This window comes from Athene noctua, chromosome 21, assembly GCF_965140245.1.
Source record: "Athene noctua chromosome 21, bAthNoc1.hap1.1, whole genome shotgun sequence".
NCBI lineage: Eukaryota > Metazoa > Chordata > Aves > Strigiformes > Strigidae > Athene > Athene noctua.
The window spans coordinates 6047033-6074084 of NC_134057.1; the positions used below are offsets into that span (position 1 = coordinate 6047033).

At 38.7% G+C, this 27052-nt stretch overlaps 1 protein-coding gene across 3 annotated transcripts in view; it reads left to right on the forward strand.

Moving 5' to 3' along the window:
• CTNNA3 (catenin alpha 3) overlaps positions 1–27052 on the forward strand; it is a 480821-nt gene that overhangs the window by 8780 nt on the left and 444989 nt on the right. For all 3 annotated transcript variants that reach the window (XM_074924433.1, XM_074924432.1, XM_074924434.1), the window contains exons 2-4: positions 1260–1366; positions 8678–8870; positions 20211–20377. In XM_074924433.1, coding sequence (XP_074780534.1) covers positions 1265–1366; positions 8678–8870; positions 20211–20377 — 462 coding nt within the window. In that variant the 5' untranslated portion in view covers positions 1260–1264. The remainder of the gene's footprint in view (positions 1–1259; positions 1367–8677; positions 8871–20210; positions 20378–27052) is intronic.

Genomic DNA, 27052 nt, shown 5'->3' on the forward strand with positions numbered 1-27052 from the left:
AGACGGGAAACCCCTAAATTACCTTTAACCTTGATTCTTTAATTACCGTACGTGTTATCTTTGCTTGCAAGTGAAATGTGGATAACTATTCTGTGATAAACAATTTGGATCCATTTCTACACAACTTGCTATGGAAACCCTAAACCTGCTGTGCTGTATTAAATCAATGCTAGGTTCACTGGAAGGTGACGATATATATCTTTAGCCTGCACAATTGCAGTACCTTATTACTTTATTATACAGCAGCAATGGTTGTAATAAGTCCTGCTTAAAAAAGACAGGTATCCATTATTTGTGTGTTTGAAGTCTTTATTGCCTAAAAGGGCTTTGCTGAGCTATGTTTTATGGGAAGTTAAGTTAATGGAAAATTTAAAACATCTTTTATTTTGGGACAATAATCAGTTGCATTCCTACTAAAGCACAGTTATAATTCTTTGTTGGCACACACACATTTCACTGCAGCTAAAGGCCTGAACCACAGCCCAGTGAACTCAGTGAAAACCCTTAAATTAACATCAGTGGACTTTGGATCAAGCTCCTAATGAACGATTTATTTGCTTTAAAGACCTTACTTAGCTTTACTTCCATCTTATTGACTTCAGTAACGGGCTTTCTTGGCTTAATCTGTCTTGACACTTAGAAATATTTGTTATTACAGGGTGTAAAATAACTAAATGTTTTACTTTCTCCTGCTATTAGTTGCCAGGACCCTTAAGGGCTACTGTATATATTTTTGTTATTAGAGTATTTCTTATGACCACTGTAATTTGGCACATGGAATAAGATACAGGCGTTGTGCACATAGCATTAATGTTTTTGTTTTGTGATAAATTCAATAATGTAATATATATTTTTTTTTAACTTCAAAGCTCCTTTTTATTGACTACTTGAGAATTTATATTCAAAAGTATTCTAATGCAATTATACTTGTGTATTTTTAATATATGGTCAGTTTAGAAATCTGGAAGAAAAGACAAGGATTTAAATGTACATTTTAAATGTACTTTATGATTTTACATTATTTTAAAGTACTTTAAATCTATTGTTTTACAGTTTATGCAAGTATTTGCATTTTTTTTCACAATTTAGAAATGAGGAATCAGAAAAAATTGTTTTATCTTTTGAAATCCTAAGCCTGTTATGGAGCCAAGTCTGTATTCCCATAGTCAGTCTCTGAGCTCTGACAGAGGGCAATGAGACTTGTGGTCATGGCTAATAATTGCTTATTGCAATTTTTTTTTTGTTTGTTTTGTACCTAGGTGAAATGTCAACAAAAGTGCCAAACATCAAACTGAAAATTGATCCTCAGGATCTGCAGATCCAGACGTTTACAGTGGAGAAACTATTGGAACCATTGATAATTCAGGTATTTTAGTACTGAAGAAAATAAATTGGACAACCATAGAGGGAAGGGACTAAGGCTGAAGAACTTTGGCTGAGGACACAGTTATGAAAGACATACCCACAGCTCTTCTGTGCTTGTAGTTTACTCTGGCTCAAAAACTGCCCAGGGGGATCAGTCATCTTTCAGATTTGGTAATTCATTTAGTCACTTACATTTTTGCAAATGCCACACAGTATATTGTAGCAAATGCTGCATGTGCTAGCTAGTGTCTTGTACAGCATTATCTAGTGGATGTTTAAATGTAGAATACAAGAATACACTGCAAATGGACTTCCAACACAGGAAAAGTTGCATATTGTAAGTAGTGGACAGAGTAGAAAAGAAGAGCCTTGAAATCTGTATGTGAGTTTCTTTATCTGAATTTTGAAGAGAATGGCATTCTATTGCCCTAAGAACAGTGCAACTGTTGCATATTGTATAAACCTATTTTAATACTTTTCCTTCCAACTGAAGAAAACTTAGACTGAAGATTTTACAAAAGTCTTTCAGGTTTGTCGATAAAACTTTCATTTTAGGAGGCACACTTTTAGTGCATAGTCCAGTTCTATTTCAAGGATTCACTGGTTAAATATGCAGTGCTTAGTGTGTTAAAGATTCTCTCATTATGTCTATATTTGACATAGATTAGAAATGTCTTTTTTAATACAATGGAAAGGACCTACTTGAAGACCTGGCCTCATTTTGCAGATAATGTGTATAACTAAGAAAGCGTTAAAAGGCCTCCGTAGCAATATGTTGCAGGGTAAAGAACAGAATGGACATCTTCTGTTTTGAAACTCAAGCTATTTTGAATTTTCCCTTCATTGTACTTAGAACAAAGATGTTGAATTTAATTAGCCACTTAGACATAGCACAAGGATGCCAGGTCATCGCTCTCCTTCAACCTTGCCAAGATGATGTAGATCAAACTACTTGCCACAGCTGTATTCACTACTCTTGTCCTGGTGCCTGAGGGGAGGTTTACTGGCGGTCACGACTCTGGCTGCAGTTTGTGTAGGTACAGAAAGGTGTGACTTCATTCAGAATTTTCGTTCGATTGTAATGTACAAAGAATACTTTGTTGTTTTTCGGGTTGTGAAGATGGTTAGGTATTTATAATGGCTATGGAGTAGTTTCAGTGGTTGGTTGATTAAGATCTTTCCAAGCTCTTTGAGTAAGGCCTCTGACAAGACAATAACTTTTTGTTAAATAGTTTATGTTAACAATCAGCAAACAAAACTGTTAGTAGGAGGATGACCGTTGGTAAGTAAAGTCAGGTTGAATACTGTACGCTGGCTGTTTTTCTGTTTATTTACATATAAGAATTGGGGATGTACAGCTTATCAAAAAAAGGTAAGGGCATATCTACTAAGTTTTCTATTATCTCAATTTTTTCAATTTGCAACTTTTGTATTTTAAAAAAGAGATAAATAAAATTTTAATGTCGAATAAAACAATTATTATTGTACTCGGACAGATATTAAAGAAAAAATTTTTTTTTCTTCTACAAATCATGAGCTTCATTTGACTGCAGTCAGGCACTGAGGTACATGGTAAATTTTGTTATTTCAGGAATGCAATCCTTTTCACACACACTGCTCTGATGACATCTTTCCTTCTTTGTCCTGGGTGTTTTGCATGCTGTTTCCCTGGGCTTGCCAAAGGATGGTGACCAGCTGATGCAGAGGAACAGTCAGGTTATAAATAAAGAGGCAGCGCATTATGATTGGAGGGGAAAAGAATATAGTGATGAAAGATGAGGACAATAAAAAGATGAGTAAGTTTGGTGTGATGGTTCTTATGTTTATCTGGACTTTCATGTTGGAAAAGTCCTTTATTTATTCCAGAAGTTCTTGTATGTGCTCTAAAAGCTAGGAAAAGATGATCGTGTTTTATAACAAATGCTGCTTTTAAAAACCAGTTAATTCATTGAAAGAATTTTCTCCTTAACAGATAAAGTCGTATTTTCCCCATCTGAAACTTTTAAACTTATCTCTTTAACTTATCCAGTTTCTTTTGTTCATTTTTCCATACCATCTTCGAAATTTCTTGTCTTATTTTTGACTTATCTTCTTTTCCTGCCTTACACATTTGTCCCTTCTAGACTTTCTTCAGAAAGCAACCTTTTATTTTTATCATTACTTCATTTCCAGGTGGTATTAACTGAGCTGCCTCTCACTCATTTTTTTCTGCCTTTATTTATTTATTTTTGCCTGTGTGTGATTGACAGTGTATAAAACCTTAGTTAACAGTTCAGTGGTTTGTGGGAAGTCGTCAAGCTGGAGCATCATATGTGGATGGATTATAAAATAAGTTTCAGAGTAGTAGGAATAGATGTCTTGATAGACTGCATTTTAAAACCTTCTCTTGTATACCAGGAGGTCACACTGTGCTCAGGCAGCTGTAACGCTGTGACTATTTTTAAAGGAGATGAAGAAATGTAAATTTTGGCCTGAGTTTTGCAGGATGAAAGAAACATAGTTCCACAATAAAATGAAAAAAAGCCTTTTTTTTTTTTTTTTTTTTAAAAAAAAGCTTTTCTCAAACATCTTTAAAAAGCTTGAGTCTGTTAAAAATGGAAATGCTTTGGTTCAAAGAGAGTACGATTTTAGCTGTCTTTTCCCCCTCTCAGCCTTAATGCTTTGTTTGTTTCGTAACAGAACCGTGGAAGGGAAACTTGCATTTTGAGTGGGAAGGAGACAGAAAAAATGTTGAAAATGCAAAAGCAGGGATTAAAACTAATATTCGATGAGGGATGCTTGAGATGCTGGAAAGGCAATAAACAACAACTGATCTATGATTAGAAAGAGTTGGAGATAACAATGATAGTATTATGCTTTGGCCACATTCACTTAGCAGCTGCTGGTTTGAACGTACTTTAACTTTACTTGGAGATTTATGTTCTAATTTATTTATTTAATAGTCTGGTAATGCTCTGGTAGGAAAGAGGCAGTGGAAATGTTTGAGCCTCTCAAGAAATGGGTCCTAGCCAGTTATGCAAAGTGTTAGAGCAATCATTAGGTTAACGACATCAATATGGGAGGAAGTGAAGGCAAAACCAGCCTCTGTGGAAGTAACTTTGCAAATGACTTTGCTAGATTTTCTCTCTTCCCTGGAATCTGCCGCTGACAGCGGTGATCGCTTTGAAACTTGGAAAACAGTATGACACACTGTTTTGTGTAAAACCCTCTCTGACTTGGCAAGTTCTCCATCCTTGGAATAAAACAATGCCCCGAAATCACAATGTCTGGAGGATTGCAGGGGCAGCAGTCTCAGAGCATTTCCCACTTTGCATCCCAAACAGTGGCCTGACACAAAGCGGTGAGTTCAACTAGTGCTGTGCAGGGCTCTGCAGAGATAGAAACTCCGATGTTGGAAGTGGCATAACTGCATTACTGTAATTCTGTGTCCAACCTTATGAGCTGTACTCTCACGGGGATGCACTCTGTTTCTTATGTATTACAAAAAAGTTTCTTTAATCCTGTCCAACTGCCCCCTCACCAGAAGAGCTTCACTCTGTCCGTGGCCTTTATTTTATTTTATGCCACATGTTTTGAGGACGTTAGTTTTGAAAGGAAGGCTTTTAGATAAGGTTCTCTATCACTGCATCTGGCACATTAAACATGATAGTTGTCAAAATTGACATCATTCAGATGACAGCTGCCTTGATGTGAATTGGGTACATGCTCAGACAAAAAATCCTCCCTTAATTCTGGGCTTTTATCAGATTTGCACTCTGTCATGGAGCAATTAGTGTGAAGCAATCAGTAGATCATAAAGTATTTTCATCTGCATAGCTGATGTCTAATATTTGTCATGCTTGTGCTAGATTTACTCACAAAATATAACAATTAATGTAATGGAAAGTGTCCTTTTGTTTTATCTCATCCTCAGTGCCTGAAGTCTGTTTAATCTCTTTTCTATACTATTTAGTGATTACAGTTATGGCTAGGTATAAATTTGCTTCTGTAGCAAACTATAATAAGACTTTTTTCCTTTTGAATTTATGTACAAGTTTTGAAATATATGTTTGATGAGATTTATATAGCTTCATTAATTCATTCAGGAAACACTTCATAATTGCCTTTGCAGTCATTGCAAGTCTTATTTACAAAACTGTAAATTTGCTACTTATTTGGATATTGTAGCAAAAACTCTATGTATACACACACATGCATGCTTAATATATATGTTATATGTGTATATGTACACACAAGCAAATATTTGTAAGAGCTTTTCCTTGCCAAACCTCTTGCTTCCATCTTTTAATCTTTTATACATACGTGTGGGCTAAGGAACATTTATGGCTGCAAAAGATGGGTAAGTTTTAAAGAACGTGTAGAAACATCCACGTATTTTATGAGTCCTTTGCTTCACTGATGAAAAATAGGCAAGTTGAAAGGCATTTATTGTCACCTGTCATCCACACCGACAAAAGTTTTCTCACCCAGGAAACATACACTGTTGGCTTTAATTTTATGTATGGCGAGTTGAGTTTCACACCCTGGAAGTGATTAACCAGTATGGATTTGTATGGGCAATGCCTGGGATCTGAAGCAGTGAGCAGAGGGTTCTGCTGCTGTCGTTAGATTGCTGCGTTCATGTCTTGTTTTTTCAAATGTCTAGGGATTGCACTGAATGGAATTTTAAGAAAAAAAAATTTTTTATGATTGATTCTTTAAAATTATTTCATATTCATGTCAAAGGTGAACCAAATCTTTTGAAACTCAAGCTACCAAGACATTGTTTTTTTAACTAGTGCGATATTAAAAGATTGTCTGTAAGGGTTGGTAGGAACTGAATAGATCATTGGAAGGACTGCTGCACAGTTCCTTAGGAATTCAGTATTTGGGATAATCATGACCAAAAAATCCCACCCCTTCAGCCTAATAAATAACGACAATAACAGGCAATAGCTACGTGATCCAGCTTTGCAACTGTGATGGCATATGGGCTTGTGCCTCTAGCACAATTCTGTTGCTCCTACCAGAGATACAGAATAAAACCTCTCGTCAATGATTTCTGTGGAATGCTGGAGACCTGCTGTACATGACAATAAGAAGATGTTAATACTTGGGAAATGCAGTCGGGCAGGAGCAGGATTAATGGGGATATGTTGGGTTTTGGTTTTGTTTTTTCTTCTTATAATGATATAATTTTGGCTGTGTATCCTGTCCCTACAGTACAAGCAAAAGGACACATCATATTACTACTGTGTAGTTCCATTCTTTCTGTGCACGATCTGCATAAAGCTTTTTGCATTCCTCATTGGGATTCTCTGTTAGAGGATTCAAGGGTAGTGTTTCTACATTCCTTAATCTCCGTGAGCCAAGAACTACCTATCAAATTTTGACTCATATTTGAGATTAGAAGCTGCTTCTGATATTTCCTGACAGAGATGCTGCTGCTGAAGGATGTTTTACAGTCAAGAGTTTTCACCTGCAAGAATGATTATTTTTCTTCCTTTTCCATTTGTTTTGTTTCCTTTCCTCCTCCTCCAAAACCTATGAATGAACAGTAAATAGAATCGTATTTTATATTAAAAAGAGACTACAGAAAAAATCTGAGAAATAAAATATATTATTTTCTGGGAATGGTGATTAAATAAAATGTCTTTTACTTGATAGGTTTTTGGGGCAACTTCTAATTTTTTTAAACAGTGTTTTATGCCTTTCTTGTTGGAACTATCAGTTTATAATCACTTTAACTCACTCTCAAAAATATGATCATTGAAACGGCATTAAATGCTCTGGAACTAACGTTAGAGGGTTTGTAAAAAGAAAAGAACTAAAGATTTTTATTCCCAGTGCATTCTCTACCAGCTGGCTGATTTATGTGCAATAAATAATTTAATTTACTTTCTTTGAGCCACAGTCAGAAAAACACCCAAGCCCTCTTTAACAATCCGAGCCAGAGTTATTTATGCTGCTGTCTCCCCTGTGACGTGCCAGAGTAGTCCATGTCAAGTGGCTGGTGCTTTTTTCCCCCCAAATTCCACATGAAAGACGTAGGGGTCAGCGCTGTTGTCTTTCAAAGATGTGTTCGTAGAAATGCTTCCCAGAGGATGTTTGTCAGTTACTTTTAAAAGTACTGATTCATGAAGAGCGCTGAAGTGTGTGAGTTCCTGAGCACGACCCGGGGGTGAGCTGGGGCACAGCGAGCTCACACCTCCTCACCAGTGGAGCCCTTTTCCACAGACCAGCTCAAGCCGCAGGCTGTACTGCAGCCCTTAGCTATGTTTGCCTGCTAGACTGAGAAATTCATACACAGCTTTTGCTTTGCTTCTACAATATTGTTGATGATCGGAATGCCATGTAATAAAATGAAGCAATTATAGACATCTAAAATGTGTTCATTGAGCTCCAAGACTAGATCTGTACTTAATATTATGTTATCCGTGCTCTGGCACAGAGAACAGAACAGAAGGAGAATTAAAAAACACCAGTGAACTTAATGAAAATAAAGTATGTTTCAAAGGCTCTACATAACACTTCTCTTTTAAAATCTTTTAGGAGTCTTTCCTTAGTGTGACAGCTCAAGCAATGCCTTAGAGCACAGTCTGTTAGAAACATTCTGTTGGAGTGTGGAGGCTGTGCTCAGATGATGAGGAATGTGGAGTGGGATGTTATATAAAAATAAGTTCTTTATGGATGTTGAAGTGCATTGTTAAAAAACATAGTTTGGGCAAAGCCGCAGTAAACCTACATTCTGGGTAAAATGATGTACAATTTCAATGTTGAGGGTCCCCCTGAGGATTCTGAGGTGCTGAGTTCTGACCTCTGCGCTCCTCCTTTGTAAGGAGAACAAACATTTTGAAATGTGTCTATACTCATTTTGGGTGTTTGTGTCTGAGATAACTTGGGAGATTTAAGCCAGAAGTATGGGCAAATTCAACAATGATTATAATTTCTGCCTCGGCTGAAACCTCCTTGGATAGCATTGTAATTTTTTAATTTTTTTTTATCATGAGGAAATTTTAAAATAAGCAGTGTCAGGAGTTTGCATCACATTTAAAATGACAGTGAGATTTCTACTGATTTTACTTTGATCACACAGAAAGAAGAATACAAAGATGAGGCATATTAAGTAAAATTATCTGTCAAATTTGATTCTGTAGTTTTGCCCACTCTCCCAGTATGCGTGCTGAGCTTGCCTGTGTCTCTAAAGCAAGGGGAATCTCATTGCTTATTCTCAACCATATTAATCTGATTTAAAAAAAAATTAATTAAAATATAATTGCACTTATTATAGAATTTATACCACTATTGTCTTCTTTCTTTCTTTTAAATGTAGGTTACAACACTAGTGAACTGTCCACAGAATCCTTCTAGTAAGAAAAAGGGCCGTTCCAAAAGAGCTCGTGTCTTGCTGGCTTCTGTGGAAGAAGCCACATGGAATCTGTTGGACAAGGGGGAAAAAATTGCTAAGGAAGCAATTGTGTTTAAAGAGGAACTTCACGCAGCACTCGCTGATGTCCAGAAAGAGAGTAAGTATATGACAAATAATTTAGGCACCATAAGGAATTAGTTTAACCATGTAACACTGGTATCAAAATGAAGCTAGGATATCCATGAGAAATATGTTTTGATGTGCAAATATCTGAACTTTGAGTTGTCTAATTGTCTGTTTTCAGGTATCACTTTTAAGGAGGTAAAGTGTGCAAGCTGAGTCCCATTGGAGAAAAGCACTTCCATCAGTGGAGGGGTTTTTGGTTTTTTGGTGGGTTTTTTGGTGTTTTGTTTTGTTTTGGTTTTTTTTTTCAGTGAAGATGGGATGCCTTTTGTTAATTATAGTGGCTATTAAGCACAAGTTTAAAATAATGCATGCTTTAATGCTCGTCTTGAAAATAACTTCTTACCTGAATCTGGGATTAAAGCCTTTTAGTTACAAATTTTAAAAACAGAAGTCTTCCCTCTTTCGTGCAGTAGTAAGGACTTAATTTGAGAAGGTGTAATAGTCCCATTTGGAGGTACGTTTTGAGACTTCAGTAGAAAGATGGATTTTTAACCTACTGTACGAGTCATTTCCTCTTGATAGAGCAGCTCAATTTTGAGTTTTGCCATATTTCATTTCCTCAGGACCTTTCTCCACATTTCCAACCAGACTCCAGAATAGGACTCAGTTTTATGATCTGCTGAGACTGCTGTTTTAAGCCACTTTGCTTCTGTGTTGATTTTTTACTGTCCCCACAGATAATCAGGGCCTTTTGGGTGAATATGAAGACCAGGCTCAGATAGTAATAAACCAGATGACAGACATCCAAAATATGTTCCTGAAGAAATCAACCTTGAAAATTGATTCAGGAGAAGGTTTCAGACAAAAAAAAAAAAAAAAAAAAAGGAACAGAAGAGTAATGCTTTTAGTGCTTGGTCATTTGAGAATTATGTCCTTTCATCAGTACTCCATGAATTTTGTAAACAAACGGTTCCTGAGGGTTGCCTGGAATCAGATGAAGAGGGGATGATGAAAGCCTTCCCGGGCTTTGTGGGAACAATTAAGCAAAGAACAGTGGTCTGTACCATAAGTTATTGTCATGCCATGCTATCGAACGAGCTAGCAACCAGGCTTGGTTTTATCAAGGGGCAAAGTGGGCTTCAGTTGTGTTTTCAGTCTTGAACAGTGTGGTGATATGCCACGTGATAACCTGGTGCCTGAAGGACTGTGTGTTAGCCGTTTAAACCCGGTCCTTATATCACCCTGCCTTAACTAAAGTTGCAACTTGATCAGGATTTTTTGTTTGTTTTTTTATTTTGCCTTCCTTCATATGCAGCTGGGGCGGTTTCTGAGTCTCTGCTGTTGTTCAGGGTAGTGATTACTAGCTGTTGGCTTCCTCTGGGCCCAGAAATGGCTGCATTTTAGTGTCTGATATATGCATGTGGTGTCTGAGATACCTTAAGGTCCTTTGTGATTAAAAGTGTTATGACCAGCAAATATCATTGTTATCTGTCACACTGATCAGCCGAGGCTTTTAAAAAAAATTCATTTTGGAGTACTCTTAAAATGTTCGCCCATCCATTCCAGGCTGATAACACAAGACAAGAAGAAAAAATATAGTTTTATATTGATTTTTATACATAGATAATATAAATATATTTCATGTTTTCAATTTATTTATTGGTTCTCAGCCAAGACCAGAGATAACTACAAAAATAAATAATACATAAAGTAGGTTATGTACACCTCATACATTTTAAAAGAAAGTTAAATCCATGTTATCACCTATTATTATGCAATGACAAATTGAGTGTTCACAACCGATCTTCCTCCAAGGATTTGCCAAACTACGCAAGTTAATTTTAAGACGTTGAACAACTGTAAAATAGATAGCAGTTTGTTAATTTTGCAGGTATTTTTAGTCCTTTGAAGCTGTGTATTATTTTTAATTTGTGGTGTGCCACATCATATGTAGCTTTATTGCCTGTTATTCAGGTCACATTCTGCTGCTGTTAAATGTCTCATGTTATTACTTCAAGCTCTTTGAAAGGATGTGGGTTGTAAACGGTGCTGGCATGCACTCACCTTCCATGCCTGTCATAGCATATAGTATTTAATTTTCTGTGGGCATATTTTTCTGTGGTGACTGCAGGTATTTCTATTAACGTGCTCTTAAATGATGAATTTTTGCACGTGGCTACAGTTTGTAATTAAAATATAGTGGAATTTTGAAACAATGCTCTAGTAAACCAAGCAGTCCCAGAGTTGCATACCAAGATTTGGAAAGAATACTCTCTCACCTCACATTTTAGCTTGTGTCCCTCACTGGGCTTGTTGAGTTGAAGACTGTTACACGAGAATTAAATGCTTATTTCTTTTGAATGTCAGTCACCAGTGTCAAAATGCTGCTTTGTAGGTTTTGGAGCTCATTAATAGAGATTCTTTTTAGAGGAGTGGTGGACTTCTTTCAAGCTGCTGCTAATAATCCTGTTTGTAATAATGTTTTGGGGAATAAAAGTGTCAGAGGAATTTCTTTACCCTAGGTTTCCCATAGCAGAGTCTCAGGCATTGAATCTTATAAAAGCAGTTTATTCAAATGGTACAGCAGAAAAACAGCTCGAGCTGGGTGCCTCTGGCGAGGGACCCCAAACAAAGAAATCTTTGGGCAATTACATCCTTACAATCTGTAAGTTCCCCTCACCTCACGTGACAGTTCAGTCCAATAGTAATATTTGGGTCTGGGGTCTTCTTGTTCCTCGTTGGATCCTTTTTCTGTCTTCAGGCAGGCCATTCCTTATCTTATCTCGAGGATGCAGCTTTTCCTGGCAGATGTGACTCCCTTATTATTCACAGGATGCAGCTACTGCTGATGGAAGCAATTCCCTTATTTTTCACAGGGCACACCTTCTGTTGATGGATGTCGTTACCTTATTTTTCACAAAATTCACCGCTCTTGGCACCTCCCTTCATGTAACTAAGTATAAATTCAGCATGAGTTCACTGCTTGTAGCCCAAGGCTTTATCTCTATTAAAGCTATACAGTGGATTTCATTTGACTATACATTGGACTCTGTTAAAGCCACGATAACGAAGGGACAAATTAGTAGGATAAAAGTGAACAGTGGAGGTAAGATAAATAGAAGATTTGTCATATTTAATTCATCTGATGCATTAGTGACTCATCTAATGTCTTCAGAAATGGGGACATGAGTATGGCTTCGCTGACTACAGTTTGGTCTTTGCCGTCAGTAGATGAGATTTTGGTCTTTCAAATTCAGCTGAGTTCTGTTAGTGACATCTAGAAGAAGGTGTTGCTGTAATGGATGGCAGGCACATTCCCTGGATAAATCTAGTTTCTGCTTCCTTTGACATCTGTGAAGTTTTACCGAAGACTTGGAGTTAATCATTTTAATACAGAGGTTCGCTGCATTTTTCTTTGAGTTTCCTCTCAAGAAAGTACTTTTTAAGGCCTACCTCTATCCATATCTTGATTTACCTTCTTCTGGAGCTCTACTAAATGAGTTACGAGGCAGGCCTGTGGGTGGTGGACTATGTGGACCTGAAAGTCCACAAGCCTACTAAGTGAAGAACTGCCATGTTCTCCTGTTGATCTGGTTTGGTGAAGCTTTGTTAAAGGGTACTCATGTTCACATTTTTATTTGAAAATAGAGTAATAAACCCAAATATAAGTGTTTTGAAAAATGCTCACTGCCAGTTTTAATGTATACAGCATTTCAAAAAATTGCCTTCTGACTCATAATGTGAATTAACAGTAAAATAACCGACCCCTATACAAAAGAATAAGAAGAATCGTTCAACCATGAATGCTTCTGACACTAAACATCAGACTATAACTAATGTCCTGATTCTGACATTTAATCAATTTTAAGACAAAACACTGATGTAATTTATGTGGGGAAATGTTCTCTCAGGAATTTGCATTGAAGTCTAGCATTAGGGTAATGATTTTTTTTTTTTTTTTTTTCATTTACATCAAGGTATGATTGCTTATAGTTTTCAAACTGTTGTACAGGCATAGCTAAAATGTTTGGTATTTATTGCCATTGCTTACTGTCTATATATGGTCAGAAACACAACAGTTGTCTGTGTTGTTTCCATCTATTGCAATGTCAATGTTTCATGCATTTAGCTGTTATCATACTCAAGTGTGTTCCTAGATAAGCCTTTCATCACACGTAACAGTGAATTGAAAGCAAGTTACTTGCTGGAGTTACATTTAGAGCCTTCAGTTACTCTTTAAAAGTTAATTTGATATTTCAAATGTCCATATTTAATGTCTTTTGACATTAAACGGGGGAGGCAAGACCGAGGGCATGGAAGAAACTACCATTCACTGGCAAGAAAAGGGGAGAATACTGTAGGGATATTTACTAAAGGAAGAAGATAGTGATCTCTTGTATTATATTATATTTTTATTTGTTGCCCCCAAAATCTTAAAAATGAGCTTAGCTTTCTCATCCTACATTAAGAGGTATATGTGTATGCTCTACATCTAAGGGACTTTAATTCTAGGAGACAGAATTTAGATATTCAAGCGGCTTAAAATAATCTGTGCTGTACACCCTTTTCATCAAACCAAGAACAGATCCCTTGTAGAAAAGCTCCTGACATCACCCTCATCGGATCAGGTGTCCCTGAGTGGGAAAGGGGGAATGAAGAGATGGGTGTAAGGCACGAAGGGGGTGTGTGGTGGCTCTGATTACACGTTAGGAAGAACTGTATGAGATGTGGAAGAGGAACTTCCTGGTATGCAGCGGTGAAATAACCGCAGTGCAACAGAATACAGTGGTATCTGAGTGGGGTAAGAGACTGTGTGGCAGGAGAAAAATGTCCTGTAACATCTACAGAAAGCTATTGTGAGAATCTGAGTTATCACGGTGTTGAATATTAGGAACATGCAGGAGGTATCAATCTGCTTTGCCCTGACACTGATAGTGTCACTTCCAGCTGGCTGGCTGAAGCAGCATCCTTTATTTGCTGTAGCAGATGGAGATGGTATTTGTGGGAGCAGAACAGGTGATTATACTAATGACCAGTATTGTTTAATCACTTGTTTTTAGAAAGGGTAGGTTGTTTCGTGCTCTGATGTGACATTGACTCCCAGCCTGCTCTGATACTCATTCTGCTTATGTGTTAGTTTGTGCCTGTGAAACTTGAGGCTGCAAATACGAGTGTAAATCAGAATGTATAAGTTTTCTTCTACTGGTATAAACCATTGTGGTTTTTTTTTTCTCTTAAGTTTGAGACTAGGACGTTTGAAATCCCCTCTTTTTGCTGAATCTGGTATGTCCCTCCCTCCCTTAGTCCCTTTAGTGGGGTCCCTTTGACAACTGATTCTCTGGAACTGTAAATCCACCAGCCTCTAAGATGCCGTTCACAGGAGTGGGTGACAGGACTTTCTTGCCAACAATATCTCCTTGTGGGAGGACACAAAAGCGCCATAAAATTCTCTGCATTCCATGTGGATTTCACACTGCCATGAAAAATAAAAAAAAAAAAGAAAAAAAAAGAAATGAGAGGAGAAAGCCAGATGTAAAAACAAATTGAAGAGAGAGAAATGTGATGCTTAGGTAGGAGAAAGTAAATCTATTCAAAGAAATAAAAGAAGAAAGCATCATTCTGATGGTCTCGCCTGAAACAGTAGTGTTGTCGGCGTGTGATGTCGAACACTGCCTCCGAGGGGTGCTCACTGACCGCGTTAGCGGTATTACCGCAAGGATCTGTATAGACAGCATTCCTGCCATCGGCTGGCAGCCCAGGAGTGTGTACTTTCTGTCAGCTATTTGCCAACAGCAAATTTGCCAAGAGGCTTACAATCGACTTGTGTTTAAAGGAATTTTCATGTAGGTTTTTGGATATTTTTTTGTGCTGGATATGAAGTGTGTGGATTCACTGACTTTTTTAAAAAAATACCCTGTGACTGAACTGTGTTTCTACCTTTGCCTGCGCCCGAGCATAGATTTCTATAAGCACGTGCATAAGCAGTAGCCATTTGACAGCAGCAGTAGCCAGCAGCTAATGGTAGTGACACCATTTACTTTGGGAGTCATCGATCTGTGGGTGCTGAAGTAATTATCTCCCAATAATTATGTAGTTATGATATATCCTGACTTTTGTTCTTTGAATTGCTTCTCATCTGAATGTCTAAAATAATTGAAATACTATGAATATTCCCATCTTTCTGCTCCCCTATTTGTGCCACTGAAAGGGCACAGTCTTTCATGTTTCATGGTTTGTGACAAATGTAATTATGGAGGAATATCCACTTGATGGCAATTACAATAAAATGGATGAAATTGCATCGAACTGGCATGCCATCTGCTGCATTTTAAGAAAGTTCTAACATCATGTTGTTATTGGAGTTGTCATTTTCTGCTGCTTGTACTCGGCTCCTGTCTGCCTGGGCTGCATCTGATAGCTCTGTTTTAGGGTCTTGATTTTACACTTGTTCATCTGGCCCTCCCAGCGTATGCCCAACTCATTTCTAAGGAGATGGGAATATCCAGACCCTTCTGGCTTGTCTTTGCGCACACACTCAATCACGGAATCACAGAATGGTTGATGTTGAAAGATGCCTCTGGAAGTCATCTGGTCCAATCCACCGGCTCAGGCAGGGCCAGCAGCAGTCTGTGCAGGACCATGTCCAGTCAGCTTTTGAATATCTCCAAAGCTGGAAACTCCACAATCTTCCTGGTCAGCCTGTGCCACTGCTAAGTCACTCTCATAGGGAAAAAATAATTTCTGATGCTTAGAAGGAACCTCCTGTGTGTTTGTGCCCGTTGCCTCTTGCCCTGTCACTGGGCACCACTGAGAACAGTCTGGCTCCATCTTCTCTACATTCTCCCTTCAGGTATTTATATATACTGATAAGACCCCTCTGAGCTTTCTCTTCTCTATCCTGAACAGTCCCAGCTCTCTTGGCCTTTCCTCACATGAGAAGTGCTCTAGTCCCTTCATCATCTTTGTGGCTCAAGTACCCAGAAGTTTATCAGTATTGAAATGTTACTGTTTTCAGATTTTAGGACTGTTTGAGGTTTTGAAGTGTCTCAGGTGCTTGAAGGACACCCAAATCCATATGGCCATTCTCTTCTGGAAGGCACAATAGCAGAGACCTGGGCAAATAGTCACATGTGGGACCTGTGAACATGTTGTTCAGCCCTGTGCTTACGGGTAGGGGGAAACATTACATTAGAGGTTTTTGAGGAGCCATTGTGCTGTCAGATGATTATGGTTTTTGTTCCCAACATTTATTAAATATTCCTGGTAATAGCACTGTCTCCTATCCTCAGCTAACCCATAACTCACCTCCCTCCTGATCCACTCAGTTACTAACTCACAGGCTCACGATTCACACCTCTCTAGAGGGGCTTCTCACAACTGAGTACTTTCACTCCTTCCTAACCAACCCGTTCCTTTTGAATCTGTAGCTCTGCTTTCCTGGTCACTTTTGTTTGGATCACTTTTATTGGGCACAAAGAGACTCTGCTAGCAGGATATACAGAACCTAAAAAAAAAAAAAATAGTAGTTGGTTATTGGGTAATGCATACAGCAGATAGGTAAGACTAATGAGTGACTGAGCAAAGTGTTAATATATTTATTACCCCCAGTAACGTTGGCCAGACAGTTGTCAGTCATGTGAGAAAATGTTGGTCTCTGTTGCTCCTTTGGAACTGTGGCTCAGGTTTGCAGAGTTGTTATCTTGCAAGTTCTGCCTAAGGTTTATAACTTTTTTCCTCTTGGATTCTTTGACTGCTCATTACTACTGTCTCTACAACTCTGCTTCTGTTTGTGTTTTTACTTATCTTGTGTAATGCTAGCTAACATACTTTCTTGCATGTTACCAAAAGTTTTCTCAGCTAAGTTCACACAGTTGTACTACACCACACTAGGCCCTGGATCACAGAGAGCTGAACCACAGGACTGAGGATTCCACAGAATCTTCCTCTGGTTGATTGATTCTCTCAGTTCCTGCCCCCTACCCCAGATTTTCCTCTTCAAGTAATCAGTTCTCTTTAGTTATTGCCTTCCTTTCATTAATTCTCTTCTCAGTTTTTCCAGACTTAACTAGTTTTCAACAGAAGATCTTCTGAACTGTAGGAGATTCTGTGCCTAAGAAGTTTTAAGTTCCCCAAAGGTCACCAAGCTGACTTGCTACTTACCTTTTTATCCGGGGAAGTATGTGAGGTTAACAGACCATTTATTTTGGGCTACAAACATATTTGAAAATCTGGCTTAAAGTACTGAGTTTAAAAAAGTTAATGGCTGCTTTGCATTTGCTGAAGATACTGCAGAAACAGTGAATCTGGTCTGTTTGCTTATTTTAACAAGGTAACAGGTAGTAGAATATTGCGTGTTGTTTTCTTCCTCTCCTTATAAACACTTCAGATGTTCCCTATGTCTAAAAAAAAGTCAGAGTCCATAAATAGTGGAACAAGAGTCTATCTTCAGATTTGCATCTCAATATTTGATTTTTATTTCTTGTAGTTTTATTTGTTGTGATGTGCTCAGCTATGGCACATTATCTCACCAAGTACTGAAAGAAAGTTTTAATTTGCTGTCCTGAGCACAAGAAGTTGATATTTTTTACTTTTTAAACTTTCATTGTTTTGTGATGTAGCAGGTATTAGAACCAGATCTCAAATAAGTGTTATTTTTTGTTGATTTATGGAGTTTCCTAAGCATGTACTTAAGATGATTTGCACAAAGACTTGAACAAATCCAAGAGAAAACCAGAGATCATTATTAAAGATGGGTGTTCCTGGAAAACTGATGAGTTTCAGCATGTTGGAAGTAATCAGTGTTTTGAGAATCAGGCAAATACTGTCTCAGGTGCTGGTATGGGGACTCTAGTAATCGGTAGGTTTATTTCTGTAGCCTTTGCTCAATATTTTTCTCAAATGCAGTTTATAGTAAGAGCAGTAAAACTTGTTTTTTCTCTGCATCTTGAGACATGAAGTCACCTATAGAACTAGTCTGTCAAACTCTGGTGCACTTGAACAGTTCTCATTCAATTCTGATTGAGGGAACACATAAAAATCTGTATCTACATAATTACAGGAAACCCCTTATGTTTGTAGGCATATTTCTATGAATATGCATTAATTACTGATTTTATGTATTTTGTAAAAACCTTGTTGCCTAGTTTTGGATCTGAGGACTCCAAAGCTTATAAAAACCACATACTTGGTTCAGGTAGCAAAACTGCATGATTTTACCTTTGACTTTACTATCAGATATCTGAAGCAGAAATGCCAGTAGTGTTCCTGCATGAGGCCTGTCCAGACTTCTTGCCTTTGAGTGAAGCTATACAGTGCTTAAGAGTATTGTGAATTTTATTTTAGCAGGCAATGTTCTCTCCTTACTTTTGATCAGAATCTGTAAAGCAATGAAACTAAAATTACGTGTTCCTGCACTCTTTTTCTATGTAGAAAACCTCTGTGATCCAAATGACCTAGGTAATTGTCGCGGATGAAAGTACTGACACGGTAATGATTGAGTAAAAATAATCTAGATTTATTAGTAACTAACAACTATTTGTCAATATGAAATAACTCAGAAAGAAAAGCGACTTATTCAGATTCTAAAATGACAATATTCACTCTAACTTACTTAACGGTACCTCAATTTATACACATATGTACATGCGCATACACAGACACATACATACAGAAACAAAGGGGTTTGGATTCAGTAAAATGAACACAAAAGGGACAAGCACACAGGAACAAGGGTACGTACTCCCACACCCCAATAAACAGGTGAAATAGAAGCTAGCTCAAAGAAAATTTCCCTCTCGAGTTCAGAGCAAATACTCCCAGTGCCTCGGCGTTCCTCAACGGGCGATAACTGAGACTCGAGCGGGGGGACTTGGCCCCGGCCTTCCGTCTGGAGCAGGCGACACCGTGAGGGTTTTGGTCCCCGAGAGGCTCCCAGCTCAGGGGAGATGCTGGTCACAGCCCGCTGCGGTCCAGGAGAGCTCAAAGGGCCTCTCTGGTGGCCGCAGTTTACAGGGTCCAGGATAACTGACTTTTGTCAAATACTGTCTGGTGCCTTCCGGCAGCTGCACAAGAATTTGATGAACGTGCAACCCGGTTACTGTTCCATCTGACCCCACCCCAGGCACAGGTGTGCCAGGCCACCAGGAGATGATGGGCCAGTATAACCCTTTCCCAGCAGTCAGAGGGGGGCAGGAGCCAGGCTCCTCAAGGTTATCAGTCCTTATCTCCACAGGTCGGTGTATGGCTCGGGGGGATGTGGATGGAGTCACACCTGGCACCAGGCAGCCCAAGGAGGGCAGGGAGGGTAAGAATTGCACCACCACAGTAATTTAGATATAAGTAGAAAAAGTATTGCACAATAAAGAAAGTATTTAAATCTGGAGCCATGTAAAATTTTTAAAATGCCATATTTTTCTTTACTGCTGCATCCAAAATCCAACACGTGCTTAAGGCTGTTGTCACCAAACGGCTGGCTTCATGAATATGTAGTCTTTTAATAGCTACATTTACTAATCATGTTTCCTAATTTTAGCAGAACTGAAACTCTTAATTTTTGTGACTTTTGATCCATCTTTGGTTTCCAAGCTAATATAGTGAGTTTAATTGGTCAAACGTTTATTCTAGCAGTTTGTGCTTGTGTGACAACAGTTTTCTAGTGCTGTTCTGTGTAGAGTGAGTTTTCTCAAGGTTGTGCCATCACTAGCAAAGCTCATCAGGTGATAATAGACTTTGAAATGCTTTTAGAAATGACTGCAATGGCATATTTTTTTTTTTTCCTCAGAGTAAGTCTCGGTGACAGACTGCCAAAAGTAAAGTTGAGTGTTTGTCTTTGTTGTTCTTATTGTTAAATTTCATTTGCAAAACCACACGTTGGAAAGCAGTATATTGTTGCAGTTACTATCTGCGTTGCGTAGCTTTACGTACTTTGTGTCAGAGTCAGACATTCAAGTGTATGAGATTTTAATTCTATTAACTTATAATGAGAAGAACAATATTTGATTCCCTTCTGTGACAGGGAATTATTTAATAGCAAGGTACATAGTAATATAAAAAGCAGTGACTAGAAAAGTTTAACATAGCACCCCCGGCCTCGTGTACAGTTAAGATTACCAGTGTGATTGCCAAGAGAATTATTTCAGAATTAAATGATTCAGAAGAACAGAAAGGGAACATCATTCAAAACGTGGAGCATTCTGCGTGGTCTGTAATAACTGACCTTCATTTCAAGGCATTAGGGCAACAGAGAGATGCCAAATCTATCGGCGATAGTTGTGACTTGCCAAATAACTGATTGAGTTTCAACCATTTCCCCCTACACCCTCTCCCCGGTGTTTCAAGAGAGCCTAAGGGGATTTATGTCTTCATTTTGCAGGTCAAGCCTTAAAGGTATCAGCAGAGGCATTTACCAGTGATCCCTGCTATCTGCCTAAGAGGCAAGCTGTTGTCCAGGCAGCACGGTCTCTGCTTACAGCTGTCACAAGGCTTCTAATTCTGGCGGACATGGTCGATGTGGCATACTTACTGGAACATTTAACTGTGGTGAGTAGAATTTGACTTAACTCAGACTTTTTCAGCCAGAGAAGTGTCTGCTGATGGATCTTTCTGCATTAAAAATTCTTTTTGTACTCGGGAATTGCAGATCTGGTGCACGTAACACCTTGGCAATTGGTAAAAGTGTAGATTCTAGATGAGATTTGGAGAGTATACCCAAAAAAAGTCTTATAATTTGACATATTTGATCTGGGGGAGCAGATGGTTGTCCATACAGTTATATTTTAACTTCCTTTTATTTCTTATTTCCTAGTTTCTTACTTGAATTGTAGAGTTTTTAATGCATAAAACCTTCTTGATGTTTGTGGCAGTAGTAGGGAATAATTATTTGTAGAGAAACTTAAGGGTGGAATTTTATATGGATATTTATGAAGGGAAAAAAAATGAGTAGGTGAGGGTCTCTATTCAAGTCAGTTTGTGAGAGAGATCTGCTAAAAGGAGAGGGAGAAGATATGTGAGTGTCGCAAATGAAAGTATTGACACGGCAATGATTTAGTAAAAAATCTAGATTAATAACTAACAACGATTTGTCAATATGAAATAACGCAGAAAAGTGACTTATTCAGGTTCTAAAATGACAAGATTCTCTCTAAATTACTTAACGGTACCTCAACTTATACACATATGTACATGCGCATAGGCAAACAGACACATACATACAGAAACAAAGGGGTTTGGGTTCGGTAAAATGAACACAAAAGGGACAAACACACAGGTACAAGGGTACGTACCCACACCCCAATAAACAGGTGAAGTAGGAGCTAGCTCAAAGAAAATTTCCCTCTCGAGTTCAGAGCAAATACTCCCAGTGCCTCGGCGTTCCTCAACAGGCGATAACTGAGACTCGAGCGGGGGGACTTGGCCCCGGCCTTCCGTCTGGAGCAGGCGACACCGTGAGGGTTTTGGTCCCCGAGAGGCTCCCAGCTCAGGGGAGATGCTGGTCACAGCCCGCTGCGGTCCAGGAGAGCTCAAAGGGCCTCTCTGGTGGCCGCAGTTTACAGGATCCAAGATAATTGACTTTTGTCAAATACTGTCTGGTGCCTTCCGGCAGCTGCACAAGAATTTGATGAACGTACAACCCTGTTACTGTTCCATCTGACCCCACCCCAGGCACAGGTGTGCCAGGCCACCAGGAGATGATGGGCCAGTATAACCCTTTCCCAGCAGTCAGAGGGGGGCAGGAGCCAGGCTCCTCAAGGTTATCAGTCCTTATCTCCACAGGTCGGTGTATGGCTCGGGGGGATGTGGATGGAGTCACACCTGGCACCAGGCAGCCCAAGGAGGGCAGGGAGGGGTAGGAATTGCACCACCACAGAGAGAGGCCGCTGGCGCCTCCCTAACTCCAGCTATATGTGTGTAAACTGTAGACAGAAGACTAGAAAGTTCTAATGTTGGTAAAGCTTTAAAAATTACTCGTTTTTTTCACTCAAGGGAATAATGTTTTTCAGAAGTGCGTATCATAGTGGTGCTGTTATGCATCATCTTTTTTTTCCACCTGACTCTCTATACAAAATAGATGGCTGTATCTTCTATTCCCATGTAAAACTAGCTGGTGGTTGTGCCACTACTGCTGAATTAGGCAAAATGTCCACACTTCTGGTGTTCAACACCAAAATACTTTCCTGTCTACATAAAGTCGAGTTCCTTTAATGTCAGCCATAGTGACCCATGTGAGCAGGCTTCGTTCCTTTTTTGAACAGTGCGATTCTAGTCCTGCCAGCATCACGTCTTACCACAAAATTGTGTTTACTGAGTTTCTTCTCTGGCTGCTTACTCCATTCAATCTGGTGTGTGTTTTTACTGGGAAGGAATTGTTCTATTTCTGATTTTCTTTTTTTTTTCCCCCCCTCTCAACATCTTCAGTAATGTGTGACAGAATGATAAAAAGTCAAAGTTCTATTGACTTCTTAATGCTTCATGGCAGAGGTGAATAATCAGTGCCGCATGGCTCATGCCACAAGAGAACTCACTGACATAAAAGGGACCATTCTGAAGCAAGTTCGGTTTGGAGAGGACAGGGAAATGAAAATTTAGCTCCCAATTGTAGTAGGAACAGTATTTTATAATGAAACAGTCGAGTGTGGGTTTCAGTGCTGTGTTTGAAACATCCAGTGTTGGCAATTGTTGGAGATGCAGTACAGGCTAAATGAACACTGACTTACAGAAGCTTCCATGTTCTTACATATGTATGAAATTTGCTGGCTGTAAGAGGAGTGGCCTATGTCTTTTGTACTGTTTATGGAAAATCTACTTATATTATGATATTTCTCATTGGTACCCTATTACATTTTTACACATGTATTTTCATAATCCTAGATGCACCCTTCTAAAATGTTTTTAGTATGTTTTACATGAGACAACTAAAATCGGGTAGTTTTCTTTCCTAGAGTTTCAGTACTTCTAAACAACCATATTATTTCACTTCACAATTTCCATTTGAAAATGAAAACAAACAATAACTGAAAACCATAAAAGAATGCAAAGTATCATTCAGGAAAAACTCCAACGCTGCAAAGAGTGCAATTAAGTTTTCTTCTTCCATACTTTAATTTAGTTCTCTTAATAGCAGTGAGAACTGAACTCTTCAGTTAACTCTTGGAATAAATTAGTGTGGCACAACACTCTCCAAAATGCCTAAGTAAAAAGACTCTAGTCCTTAAGGAAGGTGGTATATTTTCCATATTTATTTAGTCTCTGCCCTGACTGTTGAACTTGCCAACAATGGTATTAGCTGTAATGGTGTCTTTTTGTTGATGTCTAATTAGGAAATTGCCTGAGATAGAGTAATTTCAGCATATGCTACTGAATATCCTTCAATTTATAACAATTTTTGGTCATGCCTATCTGAGCCAGATTTAAATACAGTTAAATATTTTAATGAATCTTAACTTTGCTCTTTTCAAAGTCCTTAACTATAATTACTATACTTTAAAACTCCCTTAGGAGTTCAGTTTTTCTTCATGTGGACTTGCTCCAACAAAGAGTCGTTATATTCATACAGTTACTGCAGCACAGAAAGTAGACCTTGTCTCTGTTGTATCAGCTTTAATATTCTCAGTGTTTGCATGTTCATACGACTTGAAAATCAGCTCTCTTTAAAAGTCATTAGCACTTTTTCTTTGAACTTGTTCTAAAATTTTAATATTTCTACCATTTTACCCTCTTCTTCACAAAGGCATGGATGTTACAGCTGTTATGAATCATTTAAAGATGAGAAATTTCATTGCCCTTTATTTCCATAACTCTGAGCTGTATAATTGTCAAAGAATAAAATAAAGAAATTTAAAGGACTGATCCAAAACTGATTTAAAAAGTAATGAAAGTAGTAATAGTAGAACAAATGAAACAAAAATTCTAACCAAGGAAGTTTTTTTGTTGGTATGCATTAAGTCAAAGAAAGTGGTCCACAATCATCGAAGAACTCTGTAGAATATCAATCAGACATTATTCAATATGCAAGTATTTCATGGGGACTTATCTCTTTATGTATCTAATATTTTTCAAACCCATTTTTCAGAGTGGCTAAAGTTTTTAGCCTTGCTCGCTCAGTAAAACAGGTTAATTCCAACACTGACATTCAAAGCATTTGAAACCGTTCTTACTTCTTCTGACAGAATGCAGTGTGGATCATTAAACTTTAATTTCCTCTGTGAATAAGCTGTGAATAAAAATAGAAAGGAAACAATGTCAATGTGACTAGCTGTCATATAAAGCCTCGTCTAGTGTTAGCTGTCACAGCTGCCATTCTGAGTGTATCTAGAAAAAAAGTGAACCTTAGCTACAGTCTTCCAGTTTATGTAGTCTATAAGAGTACTGTTTTCTGTACACTTTGCTTAGACTTTGGACTGTTATTGACTTTATATGAAGATTTTATTATATAGAGTACAATGCTGTAAATACGGAATATTTTTGTTACAAAAATATTGAAATGCGACTTTTAAACTAGAAATAACAGGTCAGTCTATTTGGAAGAATTTGATAAACCTGTGAGGAATTTCATTCCAAATCTCCCAAAACCTACTTTTGGAAACATGAGATTAGCTTTTTTTTAAATTTCACTGATAAAGCTGAGAAAATTTTGGTTGTTTTACGGATTCTATAGAATTTCCATCCAGTGAAGTGTGTATCAAATAAGACATGTTAGAAGCCAGTACAAATTCCCAGTGACTGATCATATTCTGGCCCAGTACACTTCTAGCTCTTTGTGGAATTTACACCCTTATGAGAGTATGGTGGTGTGGTGCAAACAGCAAACTCGTTTTAGAGTTGACTTGAGAAAATAAAGTACGTTACACCGATAAGAAAGGTTCTTTAAACAACTTAATTTTTTTTTTAAACAGGGAAGAGTTAAAATAAATAGCCACTTGAATATAATCTTGTATATCACTTGTATATCAACAAATAGTTTTAGAATCTGAAACCTCTAATCAGAAGACTGAGTTGTGAAAAATGTAGTCAAAGGGCTATCTCGTGTATTGCATTCTATGATTCAGATCTGTATTACCAGCCTCATTCATTATGGTTAGTAATGCTTGATATTATTTAATTAAGTGAATTAACAGAGTAATGGAATTGCTTGAATTTATTGATCAGAAGAGAACAGCAAGAAGGTACCAAGTTCTGAGAATTTCATTCAAAGTGCATTGGCAGTCTGTCTTTCATCTATTTCAGATCATGCTGAGCCAACATGTTTTATCTGCCTTTTTTCCCTTCTTGTCATGCTTGTAGATTTACTGTTTAAGTCTTCATATTTTTCATGAACACCACAGACAGAGTGATCTTTATAAAATGCTTGCTTAGAGTTATTTAAAACTCTTGCCAGAAAAAAAAAAAAAAGTGTGAATGGCTACAGATAAGAAGCAACTTGTGAACTTGGGCCCTGTGGCCCTGCAGATTATTCCTCAGCATTAAAAATGTTTTGAATGGGAAAAACACCTCAGGTTTAGGTGTGTGGTTTGGCTGGCATAACTGCTTAAACTTGAATTTGACTTGCTACCCACATTACTTTCTGACTTGTTTTGGTATTGTGCTATCATGCAGTAAAACATTTAAAAATGGAAAAAGGGCAAAAAAGAATGTAGGCTACCCTGGGGGTACAGGACCAGATTGTGAAACTGAAAATTATCAGAATCATAGAATTAATTTAGGTTGAAAAAGACCTTTAAGATCATCTAGTCCAACTGTAAACCTAACACTGCCAAGTCCACCACTAAACCATGTCCCTAGGCACCATATCTACATGTCTTAAGTACCTCCAGGGATGGTGATTCCACCACATCCCAGGACAGTCTGTTCCAAAGTTTGACAGCCCTTTCCATGAAGAAATTTTTCCTAATATCCAATATAAATCTCCCCTGGTGCAACGAGAGGCCATTTCTTCTTGTCCTATCACTTGCTACTTGGGAGAAGAGACCAACACCCACCTTTCTACAGCCTCCTTTCAAGTAGTTGCAAAGAATGATAAGGTGTCCCTTCAGCCTCCTTTTCTCCAGGATAAACAACCCCAGTTCCCTCAGCTGCTCCTCCTAAGACTTGTGTTCCAGACCCTTCACCAGCTTCCCTGTCCTTCTTTGGACTCACTCCAGCACCTTGGTGTCTTTCTCGTAGTGAGGAGACTGAAACTGAACCCAGTATTTGAGATGTGGCCTCACCAGTGCTGAGTACAGTTCCCTGGTCCTGCTGGCCACACTGTTTCTGATATAAGCCAGGATGCTCTTGGCCTTCTTGGCCACCTAGGCACGCTACTGGCTCATATTCAGGCGGCTGTTGACCAACACCTCCAGGTCCTTTCCTGCTGGGCAGCTCTCCAGCCACTCCTGCCCAAGCCCGGAGCGTTGCACGGGGTTGTTGTGACCCAAGTGCAGGACCCGGCACTGAGCCTTGTTGAACCTCATTCAATTGGCCTCGGCCCATCGCTCCAGCCTGTCCAGGTCTCTCTGCAGAGCCTCCCTACCCTCGAGCAGATCAACACTCCCGCCCAGTTTGGTGTCATCTGCAAACTGACTGAGGGTGCTAAATCTAGGTAGACAACATCCACAGCTTCTCCCTCATCCACTAAGTGGGTCACCATGTCATAGAAGGAAATCAGGTTGTCAAGCAGGACCTGCCTTTCATAAAACAGTGCTGAGTGGGCCTGATCGCCTGGTTGTCCTGTATGTGCCATGTGAAGGTACTCAAGATGTTCTGCTCCATAACTGTCCCTGACACTGAGGTCAGACTGACAGGCCCGTAGTTCTCTGGATCCTCCTTCCAGCCCTTCTTGTTTCATATTTGCTAACGTCCAGTCAGCTGGGACCTCCCCTGTTAGCCAGGACTGCTGGTAAATGATTGAAAGTGGCCTGGTGAGCACTTCTGCCAGGTGCCTTGTACCCTTGGGTGGGTCCCATCTGCCCCCATACACTTGTGTGTATCTAAGTGGTGCAGCAGGTCACTAACCATTTCCCCTTGGATTATGGGGGCTCCATTCTGCTCCCCTTCCCTGTCTTCCAGCTCAGGAGCTGGGTACCTCGAGAACAATTGGTTTTACTATTAAAGACTGAGGTAAGGAAGACATTTAATACCTCAGCCTTTTCCTCATCCTTTGTCACTGTTTCCCCACTACCACAAATAAAGGATGGAGATTCTCCTTAGCCTTCCTTTTGTTTTTAATGTATTTACAGAAAC